The sequence below is a fragment of the Corylus avellana genome, chromosome 1 (assembly GCF_965113065.1).
Source record: "Corylus avellana chromosome 1, dhCorAvel1.hap1.2, whole genome shotgun sequence".
Lineage (NCBI taxonomy): Eukaryota > Viridiplantae > Streptophyta > Magnoliopsida > Fagales > Betulaceae > Corylus > Corylus avellana.
Window position 1 is genome coordinate 21,991,821 of NC_142490.1, and position 13,066 is coordinate 22,004,886.

The 13,066-nt window shown below is 34.7% G+C and overlaps 2 protein-coding genes across 4 annotated transcripts; both read right to left on the reverse strand.

Moving 5' to 3' along the window:
* Positions 1-287: 287 nt before the first annotated feature.
* On the reverse strand, positions 288-2,487 carry LOC132170532 (Galactose oxidase/kelch repeat superfamily protein). The gene has a single exon (XM_059581542.2). The coding sequence runs from the start codon at positions 1,711-1,713 to the stop codon at positions 496-498; it is 1,218 nt and encodes a 405-aa protein (XP_059437525.1). The 5' UTR covers positions 1,714-2,487; the 3' UTR covers positions 288-495.
* Positions 2,488-7,592: 5,105 nt separating this feature from the next.
* Positions 7,593-11,749, reverse strand: LOC132172357 (uncharacterized). 3 transcript variants are annotated; one of them, XR_015909787.1, is made up of 4 exons: positions 9,683-11,749; positions 9,273-9,569; positions 7,860-7,948; positions 7,593-7,648 (listed from the first exon to the last, which is right to left on the reverse strand). XR_015909787.1 is itself a non-coding variant. In XM_088512267.1 (3 exons), exons 1-2 carry the CDS (start codon positions 10,284-10,286, stop codon positions 9,277-9,279), a joined length of 897 nt encoding a protein of 298 aa, XP_088368393.1. In that variant the 5' UTR covers positions 10,287-11,749; the 3' UTR covers positions 7,859-7,948; positions 9,273-9,276. The 3 variants fall into 3 exon arrangements, 2 of the variants coding, with proteins under 2 accessions (XP_088368393.1, XP_059439824.2); XM_088512267.1 differs by lacking the exon at positions 7,593-7,648 and having other exon boundaries at positions 7,859-7,948; XM_059583841.2 differs by lacking the exons at positions 7,593-7,648; positions 7,860-7,948 and having other exon boundaries at positions 9,165-9,569; positions 9,683-11,748.
* Positions 11,750-13,066: the final 1,317 nt, after the last annotated feature.

The following is a 13,066-nucleotide window of genomic DNA, read 5'->3' on the forward strand; positions in this document are numbered from 1 at the left end:
CAAACACAATTCCAAACATGCTCTAAATATTGAAAACCAAAGATCTGGGCCTCAGAAATAAAGAAAATAATTCCCTCCCTCCCACCTTCTGACTGTACTGATCGCTAACAAAAAGTCCAAAATCCAATGTTTTGCATGTTAAAGTAGCAGCAGATTCAGCTATGAGTTCCACTTCATTTGCATCCATTCACAGATTTGGGACAACATTGTTAAGCAGACCCAATACCAGTGCCCTTCTGCCCTTGGTCATCAAAGTAACATCACCATTCTAATCCAACAATCATAGCAATAAGAATAATGACTTCATGGCATTTCAATCAGAGTCAAAGACATAGAAAAGAACACAGATAAAATCATATAGTTGATACATTCATTCTAATATCTACCCGAGAGCCTTTTGAACAGTCATTTCCACTCTACAGCTTCTATAATTTTCATATAAATAACAATTATTGAACATCATACAGAACACAATACAGACAGAGAATCGAAAACCTACGCAAACAGAACCTGAGAGCTTGATGGTGTCAAGTCAGAGAGACTTTCTGGTGCGTCCACCACCTGCCATTGAACAAAAAAACTCCACTTTCTATTGCAAGATCCTTTTTTGGGGAGCCTTGAGATATTACCCACAGCAACATGAAGGTTCCTACCCACAACAAAGATTCTGCAATCACAGGAATTCACGGCAAAAGGTTTGCATATTTGTTCCGGTAAAGGAGGCCCTTCTATTGTGTCCCAGGAATCAGTATCTGTGTCATAAACCTTAAGCTTCATTCTTTCAAGCTCTGAAACGACAAACAAGTGCCCATAAACCACCACACTTGAACCTGTCCAACCTTCTCTCAGCCCGGCCGCCATACTCTCCCAATTATTTGTTCTAGGGTCATAAACCTGACCCCTTGGAGCGACATAGAATGGCCATAACCAGCCTTCCGTCACAAGAAGTTTCCCATTCAGCACTGCTGCATCATAAGAAGCCATATTTGTTCCCATGCTTGCAATGGGATGCCAACTCCCCTTAACAGGATCCATAACCTCAGCTGCGTCAAGCTCAAAAAGATCTGCGCTGTTTCCTCCAGCCGCATAAATCATCCCATCAATCACGCCACTTGCAAAAAATGACCTAGCAGTGATCATTTGACTCATCACAGTCCAACGGTTCTTCTGCATCTCGTATTTCAGAACCAAGTCAAGGGGGCAATCTACATCAGAAACCATACCCCCACAAACAAACAGGGTTCCCTCATGGGGGATCGAAACACACCTAAATCCATGGGGACAAACCTTGTCCTTGCAAGGCATTGCTGGGATAGTATGCCAAGAGAAGTGAGTAAGGTCAAGAACCTGCCACTGAATCTTTCCAGTGCACTTGTGGAAGGCAAAGACAAAGAGCCAAGGGTCTTTGAAGCCCAATTCCTTTCTCCGGCTGAAAAATCCCCCTTTACTACCGAGCAGTAGATGCCACCGCTTGCAGACAGCTTTGCACGATGCATGGCTTTGGACTGGAAGCCGGAGAAGACAGTTGAGTGCAACATCATCGGGAAGGCCCGGAATGAGGGATTCTCCCCTAAGAGTTAACTCTAAATCTGTTGAAGGATTTAACAAAGAAGATTGCATAACTGCTAACCTAAATTTTGGGGATAATGTTATTTGGGAATCCCCCAGCTTGTGTACGGGTGCCTGTTGGGAAGACAATCGGACCCTTTGCATCTTTTTTCTCTTAGACACAATATCTGAACCCTTGACAAACAATGAGAAGGCCCTGGTTCCAATATGCAGTTCCTTGTCTATGCTATATCACCAGATAATTATTATTTATGAACAACACCAAATGACCCAAATCTCAATCCAGACTACTTATTTCTCTTCCAAAATCTTCGAATTACATCAAATCCAGAATTACACCAAAGTGAAGCACCAATGCCTTGTCCATAACATCCTCATAACATATAATTACAGAACATAAAATTCACACAAGGTTTCTTCTAAAAACCCAAATTCAATCCAACATGCACCAAATAAGATTCCATCCACTGCTTTTAGTACCAGTATTGCTTATCAATATACCAACTTGATAGTCTATAAGCAGGGAACTACCAAAAAAAAAAAAAAACACCAAAAACCCTGAAAGCAGCTCCCCAGAAACAGGCCAAATTCTTGGCTATTCCTTCTTTAGAGAGATAGAAACCAAATACCCACAAAAACCCAGTTTGTAAATCACACAGAAATGAATATTTTATACGGTCTTTACAGATTGATAATTTAAAAAGACAAACCAAACCGAGAACATATATTTCTATACAACTTAGAAACTGCAAACCCACGTTGCAGAAACAACAAAAAGGAGATGAGGAAGCTAGTATAAGAACTTACAAGCAGGAAACTGCTGAAATATTGTTACAAAGATGGTGACTTTGATGAGATTTTGAGAGCTCCAGTTTTCGCAAAACAGAGAGGTGACCCATGAGCATACGACTACTCTTCATTTTCTTCCTCCGAAAGTATACAATACAATATATATTATTCTGTGGCAAGCAATAAGCATAGCTTGTTGATTTTAGTTTCGTGCAACCCCACGCGCCTACCAAGTGTGAGAAGGAAGCTGAGAATCCCACTTTTATCTACAATTATATATATATATATTAAAAGATAAAGATTGCTTTGTTTGATTATGTTGGGGGATATAAGTGATTTTTTTTTTTTTAATTTGAATATTCAAAACTTTATATAAAAATTTATGATTGTAGTATTTTCTTAGTGTCCTCCTAACTGTGATGTGACTTTTAAAATCATCCTTAAATTTGAAATTATAATTATTGACTTTAATCTATTGATGATTTTAAAAGACACATCATAGTTGGGAGGAAACCAGGTGAATACTAGAAGAGCACATAGTATTTTTCATTTATTTATTTATTTACAATAATATAATATTGAACTTGTTATTTAATTAATCATAAACTTTATACATAAAATTAGCCATAATTTAGAGCATGAATTTTGTTATTTAATTTATGACTATATATCCATAGATTTAAATAAATAATTTTCCATTTTATATTTGTATTAGAGTAAAAGTCAAACTTTGCCTTCACGTGAGTGTTGAATGTTGATGAAGGTACTATTATATTTGAACTTAAACTTGTTTATTAATCAAATTTTAAAAGATAATTTTATTTTTAAATAAATAAATAAATATTTTTATTTTTAATTTTTTTATGTCTAGCCAAAACCCGTGTACTCATCATGTCCGGTCAGAGGAGCGTGATTTTCACGTGCCAGAAATGGAGACTGTGGCTCGCTTTTTGCTCTTGTCTACGTGGAAGATTAGAAAGGAACGACTAATTAAACTCAATGCGAAAGTGCCAAACCCGTAATTTAAGCCAAGTTTTTTTTCTTTTTTTTTTTGAGCATCTAATTACATTTTTAAAATTAAATAATATGATTTGTGAGTAATCAAATATTATTCCTTTTCTTGAAAGAGTGTACTTGGAAATCAAATAGAGTTTTAAATAATTACATGAAAAAGAAATAGGAAGAAGAGGATGAAATAATGACAAGTAGTCTATGAGCATGTTTGAGATTGCCTTTGAAAAATAGAACTTTTAAGTCAAAAAATACTTTTTGGCAAAAGTTTAATTTTTTAGCTTTTACCAAAAGTGCATTTTAACTATTTTTAAGCTTTTTGGACCCTTAAAAGCGTTTTTAATTTTTTTTACCAAATGACTACTTTTTTTTTTTTTTTTTTTTCAAACAGACTTTTTGAGTGTTAAACGCACTTTTAGGTCCCTCAAACGCAATCCCAAACAAGTCCTATATATATATATATTTTAACTTTTCTAGAAGCCCAAATTACTTGTTGAAAATTATTGGGTAGAATTTTTTTTTTAATTTTTTTTAGGCAATGGAGAGGATTTTGTTAGAAGAGTAGGATTCTTTAGAAGTTTAGTTAGTGGGTCTATTCTAAACAAATGCCCATCATTAATGTTGGATCAAAAAGATGATCAAAATATATGGCTTTGATAAAAAGGGGGAAAAGGTTGGATTTTCCATCTTTATATCTTTTTCAAGTCATTGATTTTCTTTTTTTAAATATCTTCCAATGCCATCATATAATAAATTCATCTCTATGTGAGTTGTATTTTGATCTTCTCTAGTTGATTTCAATTTGAGAGAAGCCGATCATTTTTAAGTGAAGAAAAAAATTGTCAAAAAAATAAAATAAAATGACAATTTTACCCTTTACTTAAAAATGACTAGCAAACCAACTAGAGAGGATCCGTGTCCATGTGATTCATGCATCCGTGTTTTGCTACCTTAGAGTAAAAAAAATGAAACAACATCTACAAAAAACCCCCCAACCTTAGAATCTAAGCTTGTAATCATTTTTTTTTTTTTTTGACATGTCTGCATAAGAGGGAGAGAGAGAGAGAGGGAAAGAGGGATTCAAACTTATAATTTATACTTCATAAAGCGTAATTTCCAACTAATTGAGCTATCTCTTAGAGATAGCTTGTAATCAAATTGAAACCTTAAAGGAGTTTGAGAAATGTCGGCTCATTTAGGTTAGGTTTATGATGACCAATATTAATATTTCCTCTTTAATATGGAGTTAATTTCTCAGCCTGCCCCACAAGTGGAGTTAAAGGGTCAACTCCATCCATCATGGTAGGTAGCAAAAACAAAAAGAAAAGAAATTTTTTTGGTTTGCACAATAGGATCCTCTATTTCATGGTTTCATACTAAATTTTACCAAATTTAATGATGTAGATATTGTCACGTTATTTTAAATATCTTTAAATGATTTAACACTATGTATATCATTAGATACATTAAAACAATGAAATAGTCGATTTCCAATATTTCCATTTCAACTTTAGATTGAAATAATAGCTTAAATTTGGAGAAACTTCAGAAAACCTAAAAACTTTTACGCATTTAGAAATTAATTTTTTCGAAGTTCAAAAATTCTCAATTAAGGGTATCGAACTTTCAATTACTTTCAATTACCTCATTCCGCAAATTTTCCGTTTAATCTTGTCAAAATTCTCAAAATACCAATATTTTTATTATAAAGATATAAAATAATAAATTGTAAAGATTCAGGCAATTATTATTATTATTTTTTTAAAAAAATGATATTTTGAAAATTTTGACAGGATTCAAGGCACCCTTCTCCCGAAGTTACATGGCTATTTAATTTGCATGAAAAATCCTAACGAAATGAGGTAATTGAAAGAAATTAGAAGTATGATACCCTTAATTGAGAGTTTTTGAACTTTAGAATTACTTTCAAAACACGTGGAAGTGGAAGTTTACGAGAGTTTCGTAAAGTTTTTCGTTTATTTTTTATTTTTTCTTATTTTTTAATTGTGGAGAGGTGCAATTTTCATACTTGCTTTCTTTTTTAGACAAAAAGAAATCAACTAAAGCTGCTAAACATAGCAGATTAGGATAAAATTAAGAAAGAGAAAGGGGAAGATTCGAGTTTGTTTGATTATTAATATACTCTGAAAAAAGCTTTCTCACTTGCCAAACAGAAAGGGATTTATCATGGCTTAGGCGCCTCAACATCCGTTTACGGAATAAAGTTAAGGTTGGTCCCATGACGTTGACAAAGCTTTACACGCAACTAGCCATCAAACCAAATCAACGGAATCTAACCGTCCTTTTTTCGGCCCTGTTTGGTCTAAGTACTATATATTAACGCGTTTTGGTGTTTTACTTTTCCAGGTTTGAAAAGAAAATGGAAAAAGAATCCAAGAAAGATGGTTGCATGGATGCATGATTTCACATTATAAATTTATAAATAAAACGTGTTCTTGGGATACCAATGTTTTGATGTATACATACATACATACATGCATACATGTAGGTGTGTATATATATATAACTTCAAAAATGAGAAAATATAAAGGCCAAGAAGATTTGGTAAGAAGCATGGAATTTGTTTATCCATGGTCCCAATCCAAGTAGGCCGGTGGCATACATATCCTAAAGAGAGGGATTACCTTTAATTGTTCTTTGAACATATTTTAACTTTGTGCAAATAAATTTGACTATTTTAATTTCAATATGATTTAACTATACTAAGGTTTTTTTTTTTTTTTTTTTTTTTTTTTTTTTTTTTTAACTTATATATATATATATATATATATATATATATATATATATATATATAATTGTTCTTATTCAATGTCTATCAATCCAACCGAATCTTTAATGCTCTCTTGGCTGGACACTTTAATTTACCCCGATTTGAGGACTTCTATGTGTTTTAGGTGGGAATGATCAATGAACTTCAAGGTATATTATTGATTAGTGTCACACTGAACCATCACATGAGGGTAGTTGGACCATCCGAGGGGTAAGGTGGTGTCCTCAACTTGATTAACGGGTAATTAATCAAAGGGTGCTACTACTATTCCTCTTAAGTGAAGCTAACTATGGCCTCGTTAGAATGATGTTTGCATGAACCTCATTAGAATGGTGGTTAGAATGGGCTTCATTAGAATAGTGTTCGAAGGATAGTTCTACCTGAGTCTTGTTAGAACGATGGTTCGAATGATGACACATTCATCGTCTTCTTCGTACCACCCTCTGTCAAAACTCTCGTTTTTCACGCCTTTTACATCCTCCAAACAGTATGGAGTTCTAAAAAACAACTCCTTGTCTCCTCCTAAGTCCTAACACTATTTTGAAGGAATGACAATGAAGAATGCTTGAGATAGAGTTATATGGTGTCACATTTATTGAGAATGATTTTCCTAGCATTGGTGAAACAACGATAGATCTTGAACTTAATGGGTTGCAAGAACTTGAGGGAATTACTCCATCTTCTGGCGAGGTTAGAGAATCACAATCTCATATTAAAATCGCCAAAGATAGTGGGATTGACTTACCTCCTAGTGGGAGTGTACCACTAGAGAGACAATGGAGTCAGAGTATGTTGTTTGTTCTACAACAGTACAAGAGGCTATTTGGTTGAGGAGATTCTTTCAGGGCCTAGGGGTTATGTCTCTGGCAGAGGAAGCCCATTAGGATATACAATGATAATAACAACTTTGGCATATGTCAAGTATCCCTAATACCATGGCATAACCAAACACATAGACATTCGATTTCATTCCACTCTTGATATTGCACAAGGAGAGCTGATCCTACAACATTTCTCCACTAAGGCTACTGCTAAAGGTGTTTTTCAGACTCATGTCAGAAGTTTAGGACTATAAGATTTTTTTTTTTCCTGAGCAAAAAAGGTATGCCGAGAAGACCAATTATGACAATCCTACCTGGGTATGACCATAGCAGCACCTACCCGTTAGGAGCCGCACCAAAGGGGCTAAACGGTGGAAATCGCAATTACTAGTATCTTTGCATTAATGAAATTGTTCATTTTGCTTTATATTGTAATTTGATTGATACTCACATTAATAACATGTCGCCAGTTTTGTAGAAAGAAAAGAGTCATGTATAATGATATAGTGAGAGTCCTCGTTTGCATCCAACTATTTCTCCAATCCTGCAATGTACCATTCTGCAAGACTGCAAAAAGTTGTAGCCCATTGCTTCATTGTGCCTTTGGTTGTGTGCTTGCGTACTGACTATGAAGTATCTTCTTGGTGATGAGTAATCTCGCCATAAGCTGCCGAAGAGTAATTTGCTACTAAAAATTGTAAAATGAAAAATGATCTAACCATATATGAATATATAAGCAGCAGAAGCAACTCCTATTAACACAACTAGCAGAAGCTTGATTAAATTCTTGTCATAAAAAATAAGGTTCCAATAATAATCATAGGTAGGCTTCAGTCAATATATAACAAGACTTCCATAGTTCCATGAGCATGACTTACATAAATGCAGTAAAAAAGTTCTTCCCAAGAGAAAACTACAATCAGGATTATAGAACTGCAGCACTTATAACAGGGGTCATGCAGGAATCCTGCATAATTAAACATGTTCAGTGCCGATAAATCATAAAAACCATGCCTTATATTCGAAAAGTTTAGACTAAAACAATGAAGAAGAAGAAGAAAATAAAAACAAAAAAAAAGGTATAGTGAATATAAAGAAGAGCATATGACAATTAAGAGCATATAAAGGAAGTGTTATGTCCAAAAAAGTGTCTGGTTATCAATGAAACAACCAATTTAATCATGTGCATTATTTTAGAGTTAATATTATATCAAGAATCATAAATGATAATACAAGAAGAATATGCCAATGCTAGAATAGTATGGCAGCAAAGGAAACCAAAGGGGTGGGCTAGGGTTGCATGCAAGGTTTATTCCTTACTTGGTGACCAACTAAGAGCAAATAGTCATTCAATGAAATAATATCACCAATTACCACCCAATAGTGTGCAACAGCAAAAGGATTAAGAGCCTAGAGAATCATTTAGTAGGCATAAATTATTTGGAAAATCAAAAACTCAATGAGTATGGAGCTTTCTTTTTTTATAAAATTCCCACTTAAGGATATTAAAAATAATAATAATTAACATGCCATGATAATCTTTGTGCTTGATAGATAAAGGATTGTACAACTTGAATTGGAATATAGTACAAGAAGCATGCCCAAAGAGGCATATCTATCTACTTGGCATATTAGTTGCAGTTTATTCACTTCACTATGACATAACTATTTTTTCTAGAAAGAAACACATAGGAGATTGTTTCCTTTACAACAAGCAAATCAATTCTGAAAATGATTTTTAAACTAGTTACACCTTCTAGGACAAAAAGAATTATCAAAGAAGATTATTGAACATTGTTAAGAACAGAAAGACAACTTAAGAAGTAGATAGAAACACAGAATGTATGTATCAGTACTTAAAATGGAAAAATTGAGAGTTCTGTTTGTCAAATTTTTTGTTTTCTCTTCTTAAAACAAAAACAATAATAAACAACCCAAACACAAAGTACTCCTAAAAACACAAAAACAGTATTTACATTTATGTCACATTATAACACTTTTTCAAACAAAAAACACCATTCAAAACACATTAACAAAGAGAGTCAAGAAATTTCTTTTGTTATATATATATTTTTTTTTGGGGGGGGGGGGGGGGGTGGGGGTGTAGGGAAGAGAGGTTATTTCTTTCTACCACTCCATCCATGCAATTCTAGTTCGCCTCTATGGAATGAATCCCACCACTATTCAATCAGAAAGGCGCCGAGAGAGAGAATTCCATACACCAAAACCATAATATATACATAACCAGCAAACCCATCCATACATCTATTCAGTTATAAAGAAAAACATACAAAGCTACAGGTGCAGAGATAGATCCAGATCTGCTTCATCTTCCTCTTTGTCATCAAAAGAAATCCCAAACCCAAAAAAAGAATCCTCCACATCCTTAAAAAGAAGTAGCTCTTTCTTCTGAGGCTTCTCTGTTTCTGCAGGTAGGTTGGAGGTGGTCTGAGGCTTTTTTGATGAATTCATCATGTCAGAATTCCCCAGGACTTCATCTAAGCAGCGTTTCTTACCTCCTTCACAAGTTAACATACTACTCTCATTATACTTATTAACTCCATTTTGGCCTGAACGCTGACCATCACCTGGAGGCAAGGAACCAACAATGTTAAATTCTGTCAAGCCAGGCAATTGATTTGAGCAAATACTGAAATCAGAATCTTTAATAGAATAGAATAGACAGGATATGAAAGCTTACCAAGGTAGTGATGCTGAAAGTTTGGTGGCTTACCATCTCTAAATGTTCTTAATTCGTCAGTATTAAACTGACAGATTCCATATGATCCGGAGTACAATGAGGAATCCATAGGAAAACCAGTGGTTGCAGTGCTAGCAGATGGAATAAAAAGTGACGAGGTTAAGGGATTTGAATGATGAACTTCGGCACCACTGCTGGATGAAAGATTTGGAGACATGAAAAACTGAGATATGGCGTTTCCAACATTGTTCTTAAAGTACTTTCTAGCATTGATACAGCTGGATTCATTTGAGCAGAACTTAGAGAAATCCATAGAAGAGGTCGCCCTACTGAAAAGTGCACTTGGATTATTCCTAGCACCTCCAGAGAAATTTTCAGGCTGACCCATCAAGATGCGATTAGGGGCAGTGCTGGAAACGTCAAGGAAATTACTGGAATGAACAGGATAATTCCAGCTCCTCCTAGCATTAATTTCCTCCTGATGAGCCCTTAGATGACCCCCAAGAGCCAGGTGATTGTTGAACACCTTTTTGCAATAGAAGCATGAATGGATCTCCACACCCTTCTCAGAATTTTCTTTATTAGATGCCAAATGGAAATTCATTGTTTAACTAGAAAATGAGACCTCAACAAGGCTACTTTCATGATGAAGAGATGGAAACTAGCAAGGAAAAGAACAAATTACTTTTTAAGATGAAGAGATGGAAACTAGCAAGTGCAAGAACAATCTTGCTATGATGAAAATGCCCAATTTCTCACCTCCTTTTATAGCCGTTTTAGGGAAAGACAGGTCATAGCGCTCGAGACAAATTAAGGTAAACGACAAGTGTAATAAAAATCAATTAAGAAGAGAAACACAGAAAGCACAAACGGAAAAAAAGTTGGCAGAAGAGGTGGTCATGCAGTAACAGCTTTAAAGCAACCTTATCTGCAATAATCCGCCCTCAACGACAGCCATCAATGCTCACAAGCACCTTGCAAAACAAATATCGGACCCATGTAAATAGTGCAAGGTCATGTAACAACCTGTCATCACTAATTTCTGACATCTGTTAAGGGATTATTATGGAAGTTGATTTCTTCTTAGTTTGGATCCTCACGAATCCAATATTTAATTCTGAATGTTCATCGCATTACCTATATCATACAAGCATAGTTGATTGCTTAATATTTCATGAGTTACATAGCTGATTCAATTTGATTTCTAAACAATATTTATGTAGTGGAGAGAATGGCAAGGAATGTTGGTCATTCAATCATTTGACTTAAGGCAAGGTGTAATAATGTGGACCTGCTGACCTTCCAAGCTTCAAGTAACTATATGGTAGTAAAGTGTTCAATATGAATGAGAGATAATTAAGACATCAAATCGTCCAAATTACTGTATTTGAGCAGCATCTCACAATAATATCACTAATTAATGTTTTTGACAAGATGATTGCAACTGAAGGGTTCTCATCATAAAACAATGACCATATGGTTGGAACTTCAATCAGTAAGAACACACACACACAAAGAGAAGAATTGTGATGAAAATCAATTCTCAACCGGGAAATAACTTATCACACTAAATGACTCAAAGCCTTCTGTATATTTAAGACCTCAAGTCCTCCCTAAATATAGATCAAAACATAAATGTTTCACAACTTAAATACGTGAAGAATCACAGTATTTTTATTGGTAACTTACACATGCACAGGTAGGACATGAACCAATGACCTCATCCTCCACCTTACTACAAAGGGAGGAAGTACCATTTGAGCTAAAGCTCATTGGGTACGTAAAGAAGCACAGTTATTATTATCTAATCAAATAAATATTTATGTGCTTTGGAGCAAAGCAGAGAATGCATTTTCCTTTCAACTAAAATTGACAGGAAACCTACTACAAGTACTTACATTCTAAAGTATCAATGCATTTTAGCCTATTTCTATAAATTTCAGTAAGTTTTGATTTTACCAGTAATTTCAAATATAGAAACTTCCTTTGTACTTACTAATAAAGAAGCAAAACCAACACAAAAAGAAACTTCCAAATATAAAATCTCCTAGTTAAACTAGGAAGAGTTTCAATGATAAATAAGGCTACAATTGACAAGAGTACAACTGATAAAGATCATAACCAAACACTACTAACCTTGAAACCTAACATCCTATATTTATCTAATTACTAAATACCCTCAGAGTGGTTGATGATTAGCACGTAATTGGTCAAATGAAATATCCTCTCTAGAAGCTTTGGAGCAAAGCTATAAGCCATGGCAATGAAGAAGACTTTTTAATATACTAGTTTATTGGTTTAACAGCATGTTTTTTCTTTTCTATAAGGATTGAACCAATAAACTCATCCTCCAACCCTTGTTTATAGGGGTGGACATGCCATTTGATCCACTTCCTCATAAATGGTTATAGAGGTGGGCTGTGGGGAAGACTAATACTTGGAGGAAAGTAATGGAAAGAAGTAATGACGAATTACTCAACTAGCATGGATATTAGGGTGTACCAAATGAAAGACATTAGAATTGGATATGATTAAGTTTATTCAATACAAGATTAGTGATGGCACGTGCATGCACTTTTGGAATGATGTGAGGTGCAAGGAGGTACTTCTCAGATCATTTTCTCAGTCTTGACTAACTAAGCTGAGGATAAGAGTGCTGGGTTGGCTAATTAACAAGGTGGATCAGTCAATGATCTTTGGTGAAAATCCAAATTTATCTGGCTTTTCAGGATTAGAAGCTGACTTGGATAGATGGATTTTTTTTTTTTTCTAAAAAAAAAAAGGAAAAGAAAAATGTTATCTTCCATATGGGGTAGGGGTCAAAGAGGAGGGGGGACATAAGGTGTGCTAGAAATTGTTGCATGATAATAAATTTAAGGTTAAACCTTATGACACGGTTTTAAGGGCTCCTACTTCTATTCCCTTGGAAGGAGATTAAGATTCCTCAGTTCCTCCTGTTGTGTTCTTTGCGCGAAATGCCGCTTTTAACATAGGTGCTTGACACTAGTAGGAGGAAGTGCGTTATTGTTAATCAGTGTCATATGTGTAAGAGAGATGGTGCATAAATAAATAATTTTCCTTTACATTGTCAAAAGAGTTCTGGTGCTTTGTCTTCCAAAATTAGATCAATGCTACAAAGAGATGATAATGAATTGAGCTAACTCTTTTTCTTTTTCGATCATGATATGAGCTCACTTAAATACACTTAAAACATGAAAAGATGATGGGGGTGAGGTACTTCGCTGCATTATAGTATTCCAGTGATGCAGACTCCTACAAATCTTTTTTGTTGGACTTATAATGCAAGGTGTTCAAGAGAATATGAAAAATTAAAAACTAACAGCTACAATCACAAAGGCCTAAAAATTTCCAAGAAAGACAAAG